The sequence below is a fragment of the Hyalella azteca genome, unplaced genomic scaffold (assembly GCF_000764305.2).
Source record: "Hyalella azteca isolate HAZT.00-mixed unplaced genomic scaffold, Hazt_2.0.2 contig14857, whole genome shotgun sequence".
Taxonomy (NCBI): Eukaryota; Metazoa; Arthropoda; class Malacostraca; order Amphipoda; family Hyalellidae; genus Hyalella; species Hyalella azteca.
In genome coordinates, this window is record NW_025944728.1 from 136,087 (window position 1) to 158,609 (window position 22,523).

The window sequence follows — 22,523 nt, forward strand, 5'->3', positions numbered from 1 at the left end:
TTCGATCAAGCGAACCTGAAAACACGGCATCTTGTTGCAAAGGACCCTTGCTATGAAGTCGGGGTAAGATGTTAAATGGCGACTTTTTGTATAGACTTGCCGAACAAAGCAGAGCAAACCGACTAAAATTGGCAAACCGTAAGAAAACAATTCACGTATAACCGGTGACTGTTTCCCTTGATGAACCTTTGGTTGAAGGTATAATTCAAACCTGCTGAGTGAGAGTGTGCAGCATGAGTGTTCTAACCTGCTGAGTGAGCGTATGCAGCATGAGTGTTCTAACCTGCTGAGTGAGCGTAGCGACAGACCCAGAGACTGCAGAGCTGCCTGAACTGCTGCTGGAGCTGTTCGGGGCGTTGGTGGTCTGGGCAGCAGACTGTTGGGTGGAACATGGAATTATACAGAGGAATATGCCACGATACACAATATGTTGGAGTAAAAGATCATAACTATGAGGAAAACTATGACACAATATATTGTTGTAAAAGACCATAACTATGAGGAATACTACTATGACACAATATATTGTTGTAAAAGACCATAACTATGAGGAATTGGTGAATATACGAACCTGAATACACGGCATATCTGTACATATGATCTAAACCATGAGGATTGGGTGTATATGTGAACCTGGACACATGGCTTATTAGTATTACTATTAAATACCTTAACCATTAGGTATGAATTCGAATAAAGCGAACCGACTACATGGCATTTTGTTGCAAAGGACCCTTACTATGAAGTCGGGGTAAGAAGTTAAATGGTGACATTTTTGTGTAGACCAGCCGAATAAGGCAGAACAAATTGACTAAAACAGTCTAAAGGAGAGAATATTTACGTCCGTGTTGAATTCTAATTGGAAAACCGTACGAAAACTATTCCAGGTAGCCGGAGACTACTTCCTATGATGAACCTTTGTCTGAAGGTACAATTCCCACCTGCTGAGTGAGCGTGTGCAGCATGAGTGCAGCCTCCTGCCGCTGGGCTGGAGTGAGGTGGTGCAAGAGAGCAGCAAGAAGGAAGGCCTGGTGACGACAGCAGGCCTCCACCGCCCCCATCCGGCGACTCGTCCCAACCACCTCCTGGATCAGCTGTACTTGCAGCGCACCCCACCCGCCCACTGACGCATGAAATATTTTTATAGATAATAATTAAAATTATATTGTATGTGCACAAGCTTACTGAGACGAGATGTACTATGTCTATTCGAAGGCACGTCCATGCGCCACCAGATTTTGTATATATTTCTACCTGAACCTGAGGAAAAGGATTCGTTGACTAAGTTCGTGAGTTAGTCAGTTCAGTGGCCGTAGTTGCTAGCGTTTCAGGTCGAGCTATAACACTATATGTCTAGAGAACTGATCTTGATACAGGGTGGTTATAAGAGAGTTTTATTATATATTATATGTAAATTATATGTACCAGGCCAAGACATCGACCGTTACGTCGGAGTAGCTCTAAGTAACGAATGTTATACATGGCGACGCACTTGTCAGTTACTGGGGCCTTACTAAGGTTCCCAGCTCTTTCATAGACTCACGGCTTCCGCCCACTAGTGAGGTCTTGATCGCGTGATGTTGTCCAAGTTGACTCAGTTCTAGTGCTTTTCCATCAATCTCTACCACGTCTAGTGAATATTATGTCTCAATTGCAGATGATATAATCTTAGAATATAATTATAATGAATAGAATGAGACGCCCGATTGACACCGAACATGTCACGCAACAATAATTTCATAGATTTTAATATAGGGTAGCACTAAAAGAATCATTTCCGTTCTTAGATCATCAGAGAAGACTGGTGAACCGTAATATACGTTCTTTGTAGGCAATTTATCAAATAAGATTACTAGAGCATGAAAGTAGTAGGTACTTAGTAGGCAGTGCACCGAGTGTAGTCTAGTCTTTAGTTTTGTCTAGGTTTAGTCTCATCCTCTAGGAGCAAACGTACTCTGTAGGCAATGCAAGAGGTCGAGAGAGAGCTGTTAGCCGGGCAGGGTGCTAGTTTAGTGTGACGATACTAATCATAAATAATATTATAAACACATAATAAACGCACTTTTAAATACTAAACCTACATAATATTATAAACACATAATAAACGCACTTTGTAGGCAGTGCAGAGGGTCGAGGGAGAGCCTGTAGCCAGGCAAGGTGTTGAGCAGGAGTTTGTAGCACTGCGGCCAGTCGTGCGAGCGCTGCGACTGCGCTACGGCGCACCGCATCGCCGCGACGCGTCGGAAGAAGCCTGCCTTGCGCATCATGCCGAGCTCCTGGTACAGCTCAGCCAGCGCACGGAACCGACTTATCTGCAATTAATTAGCCATTAATTTACAAGTAATTAAAGGTTACAAGCTATTAATCTCAGGGCTAGAAAAGTACGGGAAAGAAAGATGAACTTTTTAAAAAGGAAAGGCATCTTGCCAAACTCCTAGTAAAGCTCCTCAAGTGCACGAAACCGACATATATGCAATTAATTAATTAATTACTAATTAACAAGTTATCAATACAAAAAGCTGACTTGTCGGAGAACCGAAAAAATTGGGGAAAGGGAGGTTAAATTATTGGTAGGGAAAGTCATCATGACGAGTTCAAGGTATAGCAACGCGAGCGCATGGAACCGACTTCTCTGAGAAAGGAATGATGGCAAAGGATAGAAAACAAATAATTGATGCTTGAAACTGAGGTAACTGAAACAAAGTAACTGAAACTAACGAACATGCAGCAAAGAAGAATAATTTCAAGATTTAACTGAGCAAGAAAAAGAGCAAGTAGTTATAAAAAATTCAGTTAACAATTGAAACTGACGTAACTGGGGACCAGAAGAGACTAATCTGAGGACCGATAAAGCTGATCAAACTGTCCACCAATCAACTTTAGATCAAAATGTCAATACCAAAATATCAGACTGGCTTTATATCGGAATGTCAATAACAAATAAAAATATTACGGAATTAATACAATAAATTACTTTATCTATTTCACCTTCCCGAGACTTGCAGGTCGAATGATACCAACATATCCTTTCCTGGAACTAATATATAAAAAAATGTTCTGAAACTGATACAAATAATATATTTTATTGAACCTTTTCTTCGTCAGAGAGCTGTAGGTTGATGAAGACGACGTTAGAGAGGAACTCAGCAGCCAGGAGGTAGCGTCGCTGTTCGATGAGGACGTACACAGCCTTGATGCTCGCCTCGGTCTCGACCACGCCGGCGTTGCGGTACTGAAATATATAGAATATACTGAAATGTATAGAATATACTGAAATGGATAGAATATACTGAAATATATAGAATATTATGACTGTAAAGGTATCGACCACGCCGGCGTTGCGGTACTGAAATATGTCGAATATTATAGAATAAAATAGAAGTGTCGGCACTGAAGAAATAGGCCCATGGCCTGTTGCCGATTCTTGTACTTTTCGTGACTTGATTCACAAGGGATCCGGCCTTGGGAACCCGATCTCTACTACACCGGCGTTGCGGTACTGAAATATGTCGAATTTTATGACTGTAAAGATCTCGACCACGTCGGAGTTGCGGAAATTAAAAGTACAGAATATTAAAGCTGTAAAATTTTCGACCACGTCGCCGTAGCTATATTAAAATAACGAACAATATAGCTGTATGTCAATGAAGACATAAATTCATGCAGAATCATCCTATCAAACATGGTGACATTGAAGTGTTACGATTCTGCACAAAGATTCGACTGATATTTAAACAACCCACATAAGGAACACATTATTTTTTGAATAATAATAAGTACAACAAAATTAATGAACATTTTTTATTCCATCAAACATAAATTCTTCAAACATTAAATACATAGATGGCCATATCATATCGTTCTTACCGATAGGCGATACTAAATTGTATTGTATGGACGATTCTAAATCTAATACCTAGTCTCAAAATTGCAGCAACACTCATCTTGTCATAGTCCATAATGGCTTCTCTGTATTGATTGATGAATTGATCAATTATCAGGAGAGAGGCAGTGTTTGCTCAGGTGTCTAGCAGCGGTAGGCGTTAGGCCAGCAGGCAGGGAGTTGGAGGGCAGGGAGTTAGTCTGGCGGTGTTTGAGCGCTGTAGGCCCAACACCCAGGCTGCTGTTGCGCTGCAGACCTGACGCTCCACGGCCGAGCTCAGGGTACAACTGAACTGCGGACGCCGCACACGAACCTTCCAGGCAACCTGAACAGTTAAAAATTAGAATTATTACATGCATATTTTAATAACCCCAGTTACTGATGAAGACTTCATACAAGCTTTCCGAGCAGTTTGGCATGCAAGCACGAAATCGTTTTAACCAAGCAACCTGAGCAGTTAATAAGAAATTTATGGTTTGAAATGCAATATACGAGTTTAAAAATTATTTTTAAAGACAACACAACAACACTCCATGGCCGAGCTCAGGGTACAACTGAACTGCAGACGCCGCACACGAACCTTCCAGGCAACCTGAGCAGTTAAAAGAATTAGAATTTTTAGAAGAATTGAAAGAATTTAAGAATTAGAATTTTTATAAGAGAATTAAAATTTGTAAAGGCAGAGTTAGAATTGTTACATGCATATTTTGATGACACAGGCTACTAAAAACTTCACACGAATTTTCCGAGTAGTTTGGCATCCAAGCACGAAATCGTTTCATGCATAATAATGGCATAATAAAAAATGCATAATAATGGCATAGTAGCAAGGTTACTGCAGTAGTATTACCGTAGTAATCATACTAGCAGTGACCGTATTATTGTGCTATGGTTACTAGAGTACCATTACCGTGGTTATCATACTAGCAGTGACCGTATTATTGTTACATACAAAAAATGGCATAATACATAAGTGAATAGAGAAAAACTCTGCCATTGAATGCATAACACGGTTTATTTATGCACCTACTGAGCTAGAACTCGGCGTATTATTTGTGTTAAAGTGGTGAACACTGTGATTTGCAGCCGAGTGCGGTTAAAACTTGAAGCATCCACATAAGACAGCTATGAATGCGCTGCAGATTTCTGAATTTATAAGTTGAAATTGAAGTTTTTTCATAAATGTACTGGAATATTCTGAAAGCCGAGTTAGGCACATAATTGTGCATATTTTTTGAACAAGGTGAAGTATGAGCGGCATAAGTTAAAAAAGTGCAAGGATATTTTACCGGCAAACCAGAGTCAAACATAGGAAGCATAAATAAGTAATGATCCTTGGTAAGAATAGTGAGTATAAATATGCTGAATAAGTGTAGAGATATCTGACTGCCGTGCCTGAGTTATGGAATTCCGAATAATGATGTCATACTACTTGGTTTACTGCGGTAGCGTTAGCATGGTAATCGTATAAGCAATAACCGGGCGTCACTGGCATATGTTTGTACAGGTCTTAAGTAAGACTGATGAACATAAATATGATGAATTAATATTACTAACCTGCAAGCCATAGCCAGAGGCATATGTTCGTACAGGTCTTAAGTAAGAATAATAAAGATAAATATGATGAATTAAGTTGACTAACCTGCAAGCCATAGCCAGTCATTGGATGCACGCAGGATATCAGCGGCCTGGCTGTAGTGCTGCGCCGCCTCTCCCACGAGTCCGACTTGCAGGCACAGGTCGCCCAGCTGCTTCTTCAGGCGTCCCACGCAGCGCTTGCGACTAGACCCAGAGTTCATGTCCAAGCCAACCATGTCCTGGGGAATAATTAGAATGATTACCATTCGTTGCCATTAATGATAAGAATTGGTTTATAGTAACGATGGGTCCACGCAACACTTGGGACTCAACCCAGAGTTGCGACTAGACTCAGAGTTCATGTCCAGGCCAACCATGTCCTGGTGAATTATTATTATTAGTTGCAATTAATGATAAGAATTGGTTTATAGTAACGATGGTCCCACGCACCGCTTGCGACTCGACCCAGAGTTCATGTCCAAGCCAACCATGTCCTGGAGAATTATTAGAATGATTACCATTCGTTGCCATTAATGATAAGAATTGTTTTATAGTAACGATGGTCCCACGCAACACTTGGGACTAGACCCAGAGTTCATGTCCAAGCCAACCATGTCCTGGAGAATTATTAGAATTAAGGGTTATCATTCGTTGTCATTAATGATACGAATTGGTTTATAGTAACGTAAAGGCTACTAATAGTATAATAGAAAAATCCTAGTAAAGGCTAGTAATGAGAATCATTATGTATGAGTATAGTAACTCATATATCATGATTATCATTAGCCGCTCTTATTGAATTCAAGTATCATTTAACCTTATTCTTTTAGTTGGCTTTTGAGAATTGGCATTGGCTCATTTTACATACTAACGTAATTGGCACCTAATAAAAAAAGAATTCGTTGGTCGCAATGATTGACATTCGTTGCGCTTTAATAGATACACACTCAGTCACTCACTCACTTTAATAGATACAAAATAGTTAATGATAAAAATTGTGATAATCAACGATAGATATTAATGGATCCAAAAAATTAAAATTCATTCTTCTGAGCAGCCCTAGAGGAGATTTAATCATGTCCTTCGAATAGAATGACTTAATTTGAACCATAAAAAATTTAATAAAAATAATATTCCTTGAATTGCAAAAAAATTCTTTGAATAAATGGATTTACGATGCAAGAGTTACTTGAAATTTTAGTGACAATATTGTAATAGAAAATGAACATCGCATCGACAAGATAAAGTAAGGTATGGTTAATTAAAATATCTATGCACTTTCTATTGGGATGTTTTAAATAATTGGTTCAAAAGCCACTGAAAATTTACCTTTCTCTCAAAAGGCGCGCAGAGTAGAGGCGGCCGATCAAGTTTCTCTTGGCTCTTATCCAGTCGCTTAGACTCGAGCACCCAGAAGAGTGAACTGATAAACTCGTGAAGCGTGGCTTCTATATTGAGCGCGTGTTCGGCTGTGGGGTAGAACATGGCCCGCGTCTTGAAGTATGAAGGAGGCTGTAAGATGGCACGAGTTACTGATAAACTCGTGAAGCGTGGCTTCTATATTGAGCGCGTGTTCGGCTGTGGGGTAGAACATAGCCCGCGTCTTGAAGTACGAAGGAGGCTGTAAGATGGCACGAGTTTGAGTTGGTCCGTTAACGACGCTGTTGTTGTTGTTGAAGCCTTTAATGTGCTGCTCGGTGTTGCCGTTGATGAGGTTGTTGTCGGTGGTGTTTGTGCTAGTCATGGATGAATCGCTGCTACTGTGTTCTTGTAGCGAGTCTGATGAAGCGTTGATAGCGTTAGGACTGCCGGTTAAGGTTGTAACCGAGACATTAGAAGTCTCGGTGTCCGTGACACAACAACCGTCCACGGCACTCTCACTGCCAGAGTCGCTGCTGGAGGAGCTTAAGCCACCGTTTTGTTTCACGCCTGAACTTTGGCCGCTGTCGGACTGAGATGAAGAGTCACATCGTTTCTTAAGAGCACTACCCAAAACATGGCCATTAGAGGTGTGGTGATTCAGATCACCGTCAGCAGATACCCTGTCTTCGGTGAGAAGGTTATCATAAACCCCGCTGTCTCGGTCGCCATGCAGGAACGCAACGGCATCTCCACCGTCGACTTGGTCAGGAATTTTGGACGATTGGGCATCGGTGACTTCATTTGCATTCTCGTTATGGACGCTGCCGTCCGAGTTCAAACCGAGGATAATGCAGCGCGAGTCATAGATGGTGCTCGCGTACTTCACCTTCAAGCTCTCGTGTTGCTTACATACTTCGTTCAAGTCGTTCTGACTTGCCACGTGGCCTGCACATGAATTCCGGCTTGATAATGATGTTATTTTGTTATAAAATAACAAAAATATAAAATACAAAATATGTTATTTTGTAATGATGTTAATCACGACAACATTACACGAGTAACTTGTGCAATTAAGAAATTGAAAGTAATGGTTGGCAACTTCTTCAGCAGAGAACAGAGCTTAGGTTCACACTACCTTCCTGCTTCCTCATTATCAAGGAATTACTTCCAAAGCAACTACATGAATGACATCCATTAAGCAAAACTAGAATGAACAAAATCAAATCTTTATTTAATCTTTATGTTACTTTTACAAATAGAGATAACAAATGGAGGTCAGATGTACTGTAAGACGTANTAAGACGTATACAGTCTAATAATGAAGATGCCAAGCCGCTTAATCAAGATCAATAAGCCGATTTTGAAAGCTACATCTAAACTGATAACCTTAGTGGAATATAAAGAAAAAAGTGCAACATGGTAACTCAAAATCCACTCTACCCGTTCAAAACTGCTCACCCAATAACTTCTTAGCCAAACCATGAAGATTTCACGGCATCATTTAAATTTCACGGAAATCAATTTTACAATTGATTGATTTTTTTCGATCAATCAATTGAATATTATACAGCCAATGATTTGTATTTCACAGCCTAACTACGAATATTTTACAGCCTATGATTTGAATTTCACAGCCTAAACATGAATATTTCACAGCCTATTATTTAAATTTCACAGCCTAACTATGAATATGTGCGACACTGACCGATGGTGATGATGGCAAGCAGTCGTCGATGTGTCTGGAAGTCTCCCCAGTCGTTGTTCTCGACGGGATAGTCGCGGCGGTAAGACACCCATACAGGGCGCTGCGTGCCCCCTGAGTCGCTGACTTTGAGCTGGTTGACGCGGCTGATGCGCTCGTACAGCTGCTGGAACGTCTTGCTCTTGACGCGCGTGCCTGTGCAATATAACACGCATGAGCATTTATGGCTGCAGGATTGCAGAATATATGGCTGCAGGATTGCAGGATATATGACTGCAGGATTGCAGCTGCTGGAACGACTTGCTCTTGACGCGCGTGCCTGTGCAATATAACACGCATGATCATTAACGGGCCGCACGTAAACATCTATAACATACACAATAATATATACTTTTTATTAGATGTAAGGATTTACTTGTTTACACACGTGCGATCGATGACCAGAGAATTCGTTGATTTATATTATCAGGGGGTGGAACGTCATCTGAAGGAAAGTTCCACTCACTGATAATATAAATCAACGAATTCTCTGGTCACCGATCGCGCGTGTGTAAATAATATATACATGCATACACATAATACATACATGCAGTAGAATATTGATATACGAGTATACATAAGCGAGCGAAACAAGAATAGATTTGAAATACATGATAAAGATCAGTGTTATTTTGTTTATTTATTCACTGAAAGTATTTTCTCGATAACTCAGTGAGTTTTTAGTACCCATCTACTAACCTAATGGTTCAGCGAGCAGAAAAGAAAATAAAACACGATAAAAACAACACGAAGAAAACAAGAAAAAAATATATCTTCAACAACCATAGTAAGTCAGGATAGCTCATGGTAGTGTAGGGTGGTAGGTACTCACCTAGAGGCGCGACTAGCACCAGGACTCCAGGAGGGAGCAGTGGTGGTGCGGGTGGGCCTGGTAGTCAGGGTAGCTCATGGTAGTGTCGGGTGGTAGGTACTCACCTAGAGGTGCGACTAGCACCAGGAGGGAGCGGTGGTGGTGGGGGTGTGCCTGGTAGTCAGGGTAGCTCATGGTAGTGTCGGGTGGAGGGCTTGATAGGATGACACTCACGCTCGACCTCATCGGGACAACCGCGCTCGGGGGGCCGCGCTAACGCACCCCGCCGCCCACTGGAATATCGACCATAGACGTTACAAAACTTATGATGGAACTTATGATGGAACTGATGATAGAACTTATGATGGAACTTATGATTCATATACCGGTACCGTATAATAATAATTATAAAGTTATCTCACTTTATGATTAATCTGCACTAACCGTCGCCCACTGGAATATCGACTATAGACGTTATAAAACTTATGATTCATATACACGAGATAACTTTATGATTAATCTGCACCAAACATAAAAGTTACACCACAAATTGTAAGATACTCACGGCATAGAATAATTATAGTATAAGTACACCATAAACAAACGAAATAAATTCAATCAATGGAAGTAATACACTATTTATTTGCTAAATAAATACGGTTAATGGAAATATTACACGATAAATATAATAACTACACCCGGATTGTCTACAGAACTCATGATCAGAAATTTTTTGCTACCAAAATCGAAGATTTTCAATTCGTTATGATTTACATAGAAAAGAGTGCTTACACTTTCTAGTTATGGTCAACAATATATATCTTTCGGTATAATATTTTCCTTACGCAATATAACAACGGTTAATTCCGTTAAATTTGTCTTCGTGTCTTTACACACAAACACGAAAATATTCATCATTAAAATAAAAATATTTCTCGATATTGGTGTCAGTGTTTATGCAGTGGTGTAATGTCACGACGCACCTTTTGAAACAGTAATTCATGAGGTTAAAACGAACTAAATTATGAGTGTTTATCGCAATATAGGCGTCTGCAAAGCTTACAATAAAAACATTCTTAAATATTAATTCAACAACTGATTGGAAAAATTGCAATAATAAACTAATGCTGACGTTTAGAATTAGAAATTTAGTCGAATCATTAGCCCCCCAAAAAATGATAAGTTCACGATAGAAAACGATTACGACAAAAAAATTCTCATTTATACAACAAAAAACAGTAAAACCCGAGTATAGCAATTTTCGAAGCACATGCACCTGCATTTCATTTTTAAAATGCGTTCAAGACCTACGCAAGAGATTGATTGCATAGAATGTCTACAAAAACTGCGATTCAAGAAAAGTTTGATGGCGCGAGCAATGAAACATCTTGATAACCTGGATCCTGAATCGCGTAGCACATTCGTCATGTTAGAATGCAATGGCTCGTCTTGCGATTGCGAGGCAGAAGGCAGGGCGGATGTTAGGGAAAGCTATAAATCAGATGCCAGGCTGCTGATATGCTCACGTCCCAAGCCCCGAGAACACAAAGTGAAACCTGCAGTACAAGCCAGCTTTTTTTAGAAGACGAAATTATTCTTAGCGCGATTTGAGTTTTCGATCTACCGTAGAGTAGATAGTGTAACCTGTCAATACTTTTAAAACTCGACCGCGTCACTTTTATCGGCGATATTTTCAAGGCAATATTTGAAGGTAAAAAGCCACTTTTACTGACACTATACTAATGAGATGTCCTTGCTTGGGAAAGCCACTTAAATTGACAGTATCTTTTAAAATACTTTAACAACCGGTCCTTAAGTTAATTATAAATATAAATAAATAATATAATTATAAATATAGTAAATAAACAAATTTCATTTACCTAAATCTTTAAAAATTAGGCGGTAACTCGTACAGAATCATCTCCAACTGAGTTTCAGTTACTTCAATTTTGATCACTGTACTTCCTACACTTGAATACAACAAAATGATGAACACCCCAAGTGCCACCACTAAAACCTAATCATGCACCGAAACTCTGAATAGTTTTGTCGGAGGGCCTTGAATTACCAGAATTGTTTCAAAGATCGTAAAACAAAATAATGTCAGTGGGTCGATGTGAAAAATATCACATCAATTATCATTGGAATATATACTTGAATCAAAATTGGGCAGCATAGTAAGAAAAATAACAGTAAAAATGAATTTTAAAGCCACAAATTTGATGATTAAGACGAGTTTTCGTACATCTGAGAGACCACAGACTTCAACAGCAGCAAGGATAGATATATTAGCATCACCAACAATAGTAGTACCGTAGTATAGCAGCATAAGAAGTAGTAACGGCATCAGAAACGTCACAAACAGTAGCATCAGGAGAAGACAGCATCACAAGCAGTTCCTGCAGCATCGGTACCAGCATCAGTGCCAACTTAAGCATCATCAGTACCAGCAGCACCACGCGTAAGGTTCACGCAGGGCTCACGCTGATAGCAGTAGGGGTCGGGCGGCTGTCACCCCTCTGAAGGGTTCTCAAGGTTTTGACAGTTACAGCGCACGACTTATCCTGTAATGTCTCAGTAAAGGTGGCGCCGTGGGAACAACCTTTACCGGCAAATAAATAACATACGACAACATTAAAGTCATAAAGGCTGCACTCCATTAAACACAAACTGGGCAATAGAAGGTTAAACAACTAAGATACCAGCTGAAAAAGGTAAAATGCAGATTTTTCATCTTCTGACATGAAACTTTGAATCGTTGGAACACTTTAATAACGCTTGCCTTGTCATCCACTGATTAAATAACATATTCCATTTATTTGAGCACGCGCCAAAGTCTTAACTCATTAACGTCACGTAAACCATGAATATTTTAATTCAGGCGGAGGCGTACTAGCCAACAGACTTTCTGTAGGCCAACTTGATTTTGAGTTGGCAAACCAGGAAGCAGAGCCGTCAAACAATATTGAGGTGACGCGTAATTAAAAAAAAGTTTAATTTTGACCCTAATGATGAATGACTACTAGATTTAACAGGACACAATCACTTCCGGACATCTGATCCACTGACAGCGAAGTAGCGACTTCAGTGCAATTTCGGAAAAGTTCATCATACGACGCGATCATTTTCAAGTGTACATTAACGGAGAGTCGTGTAACCCTCATTATTTTGAGAATTATTAAATAAATACATAGATAATGTTTATTTCTATTCTGAAAAGTGCTTGACTAAGAGTTTGGCATACTGGTAATTATATTCGGGAATCCAACCCCCGCAATACGACGATACGCGAAGCGCGTGCCCAGAAAAATGAATACCCGGAGTGATAATGATGAAAAATAGAGCGTTGTATTGTGAAACACGGAGCGTTGTAATGGTGAAATACGGAGCGTTGTAATGGTGAAATACAAAGCGTTGTAATGGTGAAACACGAAGCGTTGTAATGGTGAAATACGGAGCGTTGTAATGGTGAATCACGGCGCCTTGTAATGGTGAAACACTACTACGTGTAGTAATGATGAAACGCTTTGCGCATTGTTATGATAAACCTGTTCGCGTTGCAATGCTGGAAAACGGGGCTACTCCTTTGTAAATTGAAGGCTTTTCAAGACGACTATTGTTCGCTTGGAGCTAATACATCTCTGAGCTTCAGTGCACAGTGAGAAGGTTTGCCTCGACTTTTTTTGTGTGTAATGACGAAAATTCGGTTACTAAGTAAAACCGAATTCTGACGGATGGAGCAGTCTTTAACCAACAACTTTTGAGCTGAACTATGCATATATGCAAGTGGCAAATTTTCAAGCGATTTCTTTGCTATCAAATAATTGATTTTGTAGATAATTTCCATGACTTGAATAGTATGAATGCTCCAAGTGGTGTTTTAATACAGTCTCTATGTTATATATTTAAGTTCCAAAATTTGCTACCTTGCCTCATTAACAGATGTTATTGAATTGAAAGAATATTCAATCGGAAAACATCATTGCGGAAATCAATGGAGTTGGAAGAGATGAATAGCAATTGAGAAGTCGAAAGCTTAATTTAATGCCGCAACAATTATTGACTCGCTCCGTCCGTAGAATTGAGGAAGCAGGGAACATGCATGGCGGATGTTTCGGAAAGGAGTTAATAGCGGAACTTCCATGACAGAAAACGAAACGAAAACGAGTAATAAATAAGGTCGAGATACAATCTTCAACATTTTCACCATCAATTGAATGATTCGCTCATAATAACATCGTCTTTGTGCATAGAAGTACACAAACTATAAAGTCACCCAAAGGTGTCACATAATCAGAACAACAGGGCGACAGTTTCTGACACTCTTCTCGAATATCGCCTTGGCCAAATAGGAGAAAATTCGATGCAATAAAGAATAAAGCAAGGGCACAAATACTTATAGTAATCAGCATTGAAATAACTTGAAGTATGTGCATAGGCTATGATGTTAGTATAGGCAGATAAAGTTCATAATCTAACATCAACATGCAGTTCATAGTAAACTAATGCATAGGCATCAGTTTCACAGCGACGCCATTGAGGAGGTAGGAAAGCTAGGGCTGACGCCACTCATCAGTAGAGGTTTTGATTGCCTTCCCCCGGAAGCCGAGCTTGCAACACATCAAACACGCCAGCTACGCCTTTTTCTCGTTTCCGACAAACTCATTGCCGCAGTCGAGCAGGCCTCTAGATGAGTACCTAGTTAGCAGACTTCCTCTACTTTCTTCCGAATGAAGAAGTTCTTTCTCCTTACAGCGAAGGTCACTTAGTATAGAGCAGACCAAGGATACCAAGACCACAACATCGTGCAGGCGTTATAGAAATTCTTCTTATTTGAAATTCGAATGAATAATACAGTGGAGGGTCAGGAGGAAATATTGATATAAGAAAAAGAGAGCACAAAATTTTGTTGAAAAAACAACGAAGAATAACCACCAACAAAAGAAAGCATAATACACCAGGCAGCAAACAAAAAAAATTCAGAAGACGACAATAAAACAAAAAAAAGCACGTAGCAACAAGGAATAATAATATATTTAACGACGTTTCGAATGTATCAACATTCATGTTCAAGTTAATAGAAGAATTGAAACCTATTGGCACTACATATTGATATATCAGCACATTGATTCAAACTTGCCCAAAAATAATCGTTCGAATAATTAGCTTCACAGGGAACACAAGTTCGTAAAATACGAGCGCAATGATCCAAAAGTTTACGTGTTGGGCGCGGGGCTGGGAGTTCCGGCACGACAGCGGTTCATAATAGGTAAGTGTGAGGGAGTGCTGAAACACGCCTTAAAGCTTAAATAGTGATCAATGTGAACAACATACAGGAACATGTGATGCACAGGAACATATCTCAGCCGAACACGGAATACTCACATGAGAAAGAACACCCTGCAATAGTCTATCAATACTATGAATAATACGCAAACTCAGTGCACGTATTTATTGTTACGACGTCATCAGCTTATAAACTCAGTTAAAACAAAACGGTAGTTGTTTTAACTTTATCCGAACATTTTTAACTGTTTAACACCATCACATCAAATACGACAACGTTAACATTAACGACGTTAATGTTACGTTAACATTGTTAACAACGTTAACATCGTTAACAAACATTAATGAGCCGTGTGAGATTTCTCGTCACCAGTGTACTGCATTACATTGTGTACTGCAGTGCATTGGCCATAACTACTTCAGTTCTCCTAATTCAAAAGAACCAGTTTTTTCAGCCCTCGGAATCAAATGGCTCCTGCTTGACTGGCACAAGCGCTGCATAGAGGTCAACTAAACGCCACGTCGTGGCGAAGTTTTTTTTTATACCGGCTTCGAAACCAAATGCAATAATTCAAGGACATACTCATTTAAATATTTTGTTGAAGGTGTAGTTGACTAACAAATCGAAACCTATTAGCACCACATAATTGATGAACGTATTTACTAGAACGTCCGAAAACTTTAGCTTGGTACGAGTTCATGAAATCGTGTTTGATTTAAATGACAAAAATCTCGCAGCCAAAATTGAGCAACGTAACAATCCGCAGTTTCAGGGAGCATTGAGACCAAACCTCCATTGTCCATGAGCCAAAAATGAAAGACACGGTGAAAAAAATCAAGGTGTGGAGCTGAACGAGACAGGCACTGAAGCGCAAGGCCGCTGAGTTGCCTTAGGGCAGCCGCGGCGATGCACGCAAAGCAGCAACTGATTGCCGCGACACATTCCTCAGACCGAGGAATGGAGGGATGATCGAGCAAGAGTTGGGGTTTTAATTAATTTACAACGGATAAGGTAATAGTTTGACTTAGCCAAAAATATATCAATAACGACAGCGTTTAAGAACGAGATAACAGGGTTTTCGTGGAAATGTTTTCTTTGGTAACAAGGTGAGCAAATTTTGGAGCCACCGTAATTGAGATTTTCTTGAAACCCCAGCACAGCACCATGCACCGCTTTATTGAAATAAAAATTGCGCTGGTAAATCAATGATTCGATGTGTCAAAATAAATAGGTTTGGGAAATTCTTGAATAAAAGGTAAGCTGGCACAATGACTTGAAAAATAACTTAGTTACGTACAATACAATAATCTACGTAGCAATTCTGTTTTATCGCACTCTAGACTCTAACATCGACTAGATGACTAGGGAAAGATGTATAATAAATCAAAAAATTATCAAAACACTACCTGAACAGTTCTAGTTTCTAATAATTTTTTGCATACTTCATAAATAGAGCTAAAAAAGAACAAGAAATAAAGGTAATGTCAAAACCTCGCTAAACGAAGTACCTACGTCATTTCTAAACCAAGAAATGTGAAAGAAAGGAGAAATTGCATTCGAGTTTCTGGAGCTACGGAGGAAGTTGATTGACCGCACTCATAGCTGCTTGGCCGCGCGAAACGTTGGCTGGTCGTTGCTGGACTGGTAGAAGAGTCGTTTCACAATATTAATTGTAAAGAAATTTCTTGAATCCTCTGACACTCAATGAGCATTTACGAATAAAATTATGTAATATGGATTTCATATAATTAGTCTGGAAAGGGTATTGGAAATTTGTGAACAATCTATGGGGTTTTAATTAATTTCATTCCTAACTATCCACATCATGCGCGTACGTTTCTACCTCGCCATGAAATCGGTTGCCAATAATCTATCTCTCATTAGAAATTAATTTGCCAAATTGAGATTGTTCATTAATAATATCAATATTGATAGCTATAAACTCTTCAAGGAATTCAATCGTTTCTACTCCAGATCCTGAAAATTTTCTCAACTCGCCTCTGTCTGAGCCAAGTTTTAGCACCAACACACGGTCACGCACCAGGGCTTTTAGCTGGACAAGAGCGGAAACTTAGCAGCAACATAATTTATATGTTTCTACAGATGATTTAATCGTTCCTAACTTCGTACTCTAGATCGTGGAAGTTGTCTCAACTCTTCGCTGGCTACGCCGCGACATGACAGGTCTAGGCTTCCAAACGCGGCCACGGAGCATGTCTTTCACCAAGACACGAGCAGTATAATATTGACAAGTTTCTTTATGGAATGTAATCGTTCGTACTCCAGATCGTGGAAGTTTTACAACTCCGCCCAGGGTTTCGGCTCCAAAACGCGGTCACGGAACATGTCTTTCATCAAGACACAAGCAGTATAATATTGATAAGTTTCTTTATGGAATGTAATCGTTCGTATTCCAGATCGTGGAAGTTTTACAACTCCGCTGCTTGCATCGCGACATGACGAATGTCGTCTCCCAAACGCGGTCACGGAACATGTCTTTCACCAAGACACAAGCAGTATAATATTGATAAGTTTCTTTACGGAATTTAATCGTTCGTACTCGAGATCGTGGAAGTTATCTCAACTCCGCTGCTTGCGTCGACATGACGGATGACGTCTCCCAAACGTGGTCACGGAGCATGTCTTTCACCAAGACACAAGCAGTATAATATTGATAAGTTTCTTCATGGAATTTAATCGTTCGTACTCCAGATCGTGGAAGTTATCTCAACTCTTCGCTGGCTGCGCTGCGACATGACAGGTCTGGGCTCCCACACGCGGTCACGAGGCAGGTCACGAGCTTCAAATGATACAGCGCTGCGTCACGCAGCTTCCCTTCCCACGATCGCAGGAGAAGCCTGGCAACCACGACAGTTTTGCTTACCTAGATCTCATCCTGGCCAGGATGAGATCTAGGTAAGGTAAATAAGTACCAGGTAAATGAGTACCAGGTCTAGGTAAATGAGTACCTACCAGGTTAAAATGAGGTTAAAATGAGTACCTACCTCGCCTGGCTTTTTGCTGACAGGCAAAAAGAGGTATCAAAAGATTTTCAGTGGCATAAACTTCTGCAATTTTCTCAACAAGTAAAAAAACAGCCCTAACTAACATGTATATAAATCAACAGGTTACTGAAGCCCAATGGTACTAAAAACACCTTGAAGATAAAGTTATGAAAATTAATTTATCCATTCTATCGAGTAGCAACAGCTCAAATATCGAGAAAAATACAAGTTTTAGCATTTCGATCAAAATTACAAAGCACAAGATTATTTTCAAGAGAACGCAGCAAATCCAATGAGCCGCACAACTAACCATCGTTTAAACTTTTGTTATAGTAAAAATATAACTCAGTACTCACTGCAGTGAATGACAGAGAGCGCTTTTTCTCGTCGACGAGAACGTGAAGTCACGGACGGACAGACAGACAGACAGACAGACTAGACAGACGGACAGACAGACAGAAGGACGGACGGACACGACGAGTACAATAGCGCCTTTTTTCCATAAATGAGAAAATGCGCTAAAAATAACCCAAATGCTCGTAAAAATATGTACTATTTGCTCAGAAGGAAGCCTTTTCCATGATATTTTCCGCACTGATGCCCGCACGAGACTCACGCATATACTTTTGGTCAACAATGAGAGACTCGTACGACAAATTGGTCAGTACAGGACCAGAAGTGAGCGTCCTCCGAGACTCGTTTCCATGTAATTTCCCGCACGCGATCAACACGCACGCCAACATCTTGGCTATCACGCATCTGTTGCTCACTTCAAGTTCAGTTCACACTTCACAGCTCAGCTCAACTTAAAATTACTTTTTACTTTGCAGTTATAATTTTCTGGTCTAGTGCTAGCTAAGAGGAAGAATTTTCGAAAAAAAGCAAGAGAAAATCTATCAATAAACTAATATTCCTGGAGTAACACGAGTTTAAGAGTGACATAAGCGAGTGTTGAACGAAGAAGTATACGTTGTTCAATGCTTGTAACGTGTTCTGAAGCATGAATGCGCTGTGGCGTGCGCACGCATCATGTACGTTACACTTGTGGTCCTCACGACAGCCACACTTGTGGTCCACGCAACAGCCACACTTATGGTCCACACGACAGCCACACTTGTGGTCCACACAGCAGCCACACTTGTGGTCCACACAACAGCCACACTTATGGTCCACACGACAGCCACACTTGTGGTCCACACGACAGCCACACTTGTGGTTTACATGACAGCCACACTTGTGGTTCACATGACAGCCACACTTGTAGTCCACACGACAGCCACACTTATGGTCCACACGACAGCCACACTTGTGGTCCACACGACGGCCACACTTGTGGTCCACACGACAGCCACACTTGTGGTCCACACGACGGCCACACTTGTGGTCCACACGACAGCCACATTACCGCCACAATTTTCACCCAGTAGTACGCCACAATGCCGCCAACACTCGCCGCCACACACGTCCAGCACACGCCACACACGTCCAGCACACGCCACACACGTCCAGCACGACGCCACACGCGCGAGGTCAGCGGCGGCAGTAACGGGTCCGGCGTGAGCTCAGCGGCATTGAGGTCAGGCCGACGCCACTTAGCACCTGCTCGCCGCCGGCTAAACGCACAGAGAATAAATAACGAATTCTGTTCTCTATAATATTACTACGTTCAACAATGTTAAGAAATTCAACAATGGGAACAAGTTGTATGCATTGTAACAAGTGCAACGATAACAAGATCAACGATGTGAACAAGTGCAACGATGATAACAAGTTCAAGTTCAACGATGATAACAAGTGCAACGATGATAATAAGTTCAAGTTCAACGATGATAACAAGTGCAACGATGATAACAAATGCAACGATGATAATAAGTGCAACAATGATAACAAGTGCAACGATGATAATAAGTGCAACGATGATAAGTTCATCGATGGTAACAATTTCAAAGATGATTACCAGTTCAAAGATGAAAACAAGTGCAGCGATGACATCAAGTTCAACGACGATATCAAGTTCAACGATATCAAATTCAACGATGATAGTAAATTCAACAATAACAAGTTGAACGACGACAAAACTTCCAGCAAGTGTCAAAATAACAAGCTTGCATAACTGCTGTGAAGGTAATCTTGCAGGGTATCTTATCAGAGCAATCACAGCTTGGTGCACTGTGCATTGACAATGAATTATATGGGACAGGGTATCACTGCATCAATCTGATCAATGAAGCCGAGGCAAACAGTACATATATGTATAGTTCAATAAAAAAAAACTTTTGTTCAGATTTGTCGGTGACTGAATACGAGGATTACGTTTTCAATTTTGTCACAACTTAGTTGCACTCTCAGCTACTTTGCACTCGCGAAAGCATTCCATATAAGAGAGAGTAGCGAGGAAGTCCAGCCAGCCGAGCGTGGCGGGCGCAGTGAAAGTTATGCGCTGCCTTCTCTTACTACACAAGATAATAACGCATGTTACTCGCTTCATCTCGAGTCTAAAGAAAGTAAATTTCCCAACAGAATTTCAGAAAATTGTGCCGGTTACTCGCTACATTGCGATAATAAAGCGAGTAGATACTACACTAGCAGTACAGCCTATCGATAGTTCCATTTAAAAACTCAATTGATTACATATAAAAATTGGCTAGCGAAAAAAGTTTCTTCAGAACCAAGCACTCGTTCACATAAAAGGATCCCAGTCCAGCCCTCTGTGACCAATTTGTGTTGTATTTAAAATAAAGAAAAAAAGTTATACCTCGTAAGAAAAGAAGCCACGTTCGTCACTTGTTTCTAGGTCAACCATTCTTGGAGTGGAGCGTGTTGGAACGTTCGTCTCCAGAAACGTTGAAAACGAAATTTGCGAGCAACACGATATGAGCGGCTGGCTTGTCATCTGACACGTGCGACTGCCGTGACCTCGCATGCCAAGTAGCTACGCTCTCACCCCAGACAGCCTGCGTGCCCTATACGCTTCTCATGCGCCCTATACGCTTCTCATGCGCCCTATACGCTTCTCATGCGTGCCCTATACGCTTCTCGGGCGCCCTATACGCTTCCCATGCGCCCCCCGGCGATTATGTAATAAGGGATCATTCGTATTTTAATTCCATACCTTCCTGGCAAAAAATTCTTCATTGCACCCTAAGGCAGGATTTTGTATGCATGAGTGCACCCTGTATTGTTAAAAGCGAAGCTAATATCTTGATAAATATTATCGCCCCTTGAAACTTTTTCACCATTCGAAAAATTAGAATTATATACTATAGGGAATAGTCGAGTTTGGCAAACATGAACAATGTCTTCTCATTAACATAAATAATAACTGACAGCCAGATAGTCAAGTCCCAAGCCATAGCGCCCGAAAAAATGGTGTAGATGAAACCTATATATCTGTATATCACATTACACAAATACCGACATTTTTTCACATAGCACTGATATGTCCTTATACCGGCCAAACTGGACCACGATGACACACATAAGGACAAAATGTGCATCGCAATTTAGAGGAATTCTCTCATTTTTCTACGTGTATTGCACCACCACCGCCACCGTGGCTGTCCCAAGAACCGGTTTAGCACTCCGCTGTAGACATGCTTACGGCGCTCCCGGCACGACGTCTTCTTAGGTGAGCTTTCCTTGGCTTACACATTCTCGACTAAAGAGGGAATCATATGTTCAAAGTCATAACTAAAGAGGGAATAATATGTTCAAAGTCATAACTAAAGAAGGAATCATATGTTCAAAGTCATAACTAAAGAGGGAATTCAAAAGTTATTCATGCGGCGAGTCGAAATTGTGCAGCAAGGCCCAATCATTCAGAAGTCTCCCTGCAGAAAGTCTGTATACAGAAGAAGTCTAAGTCATGCAGAAGAAATATTAGACATGCGGTTTGATATAATCATTCAAAATTCTCAATCATGCAGCAAGTCTCAATTATGCATTAAGTTTAAAAATATACAATTATTCCAGATTCCAAATCCCGCAATGATCATTAACCAGACGATCGGTCAAGTTAATGTTGAGAATCATATTTTTGCTGGCGTTAATGCATACTTATATCAGCGCACTATAGCTGAGGCAGATAGAATAGTTACAGCTGTGATATTACCGATAACCTATAACGAAAGTTAGAATTATACGAGAATGATTGAGCATGTTAATACCAAATAATGATCTGGGCAGATCAGGATATGTGGGCCTCCACATCACCACAGCAACCGAGAAGCCAACGCTACGAGTAACTTCCAAGGAAGTCAAACACAAATACCCCTAGAAACTCTCCAGTTTACCGCCCTGCTGATAACTTTACGTCAATATTAACTGTGCGTACCATGGTCTGCAGGACATGCGGGAAACTGCAGCTAGCTTGTGTTGACCACCTATTTATATGAGAACGATTCAGCCCTAATAGCAGCCATACATAGGGCAGCTCACCACCATTCCCTTTCATAAGGAACAAATGGCTGATTGCTGTAATAACTAAAAAATTTTAAAAAATTCACGAGCAAAAAAAAAAGCTTCCATTTGGCGCAACGGTAATAGTACGTGAGATGAGCGATCAAAGTCTGGACCTTGACCTCATGCACACAAGTTCTTTATCTCACGGCAGTTGGCTTTGTCTCGGCTCATTAGTAGACCAAGAAGTTCCGTGGCAAGAAGCACGTGGTCTTTCCACGATCAAACATGCGAGTGCAGTGCGTAAATACTCATTTAATGAACAAGGTTCGTCTTTGTGAGGACTGAAACGTGCGCGAGATTGAGCGCCGTCGTGAACCGTGCACTGTTTACATGATAACAGTGACTTCATTGACGTTAATGTAGCTGAACATATTGCAGAGAAAAGGCAGTTCAAT

The 22,523-nt window shown here is 40.6% G+C and overlaps 2 protein-coding genes across 2 annotated transcripts in view; one reads left to right on the plus strand and one right to left on the minus strand.

Annotated features, from left to right (window-relative positions):
- Positions 1-22,523, minus strand: part of LOC108679352 (protein brunelleschi-like) — a 48,850-nt gene that overhangs the window by 10,099 nt on the left and 16,228 nt on the right. The window contains 11 exon segments of the mRNA XM_047884204.1: positions 284-376; positions 942-1,123; positions 2,111-2,312; positions 3,092-3,232; positions 3,939-3,992; positions 3,994-4,208; positions 5,526-5,700; positions 6,791-6,994; positions 6,996-7,768; positions 8,529-8,720; positions 9,501-9,668. Of these exon segments, the coding sequence (XP_047740160.1) occupies positions 284-376; positions 942-1,123; positions 2,111-2,312; positions 3,092-3,232; positions 3,939-3,992; positions 3,994-4,208; positions 5,526-5,700; positions 6,791-6,994; positions 6,996-7,768; positions 8,529-8,720; positions 9,501-9,621 (2,352 nt within the window). The 5' untranslated portion in view covers positions 9,622-9,668.
- On the plus strand, positions 18,672-19,094 carry LOC108679353 (keratin-associated protein 6-2-like). The gene has a single exon (XM_018167958.1). The coding sequence runs from the start codon at positions 18,672-18,674 to the stop codon at positions 19,092-19,094; it is 423 nt and encodes a 140-aa protein (XP_018023447.1).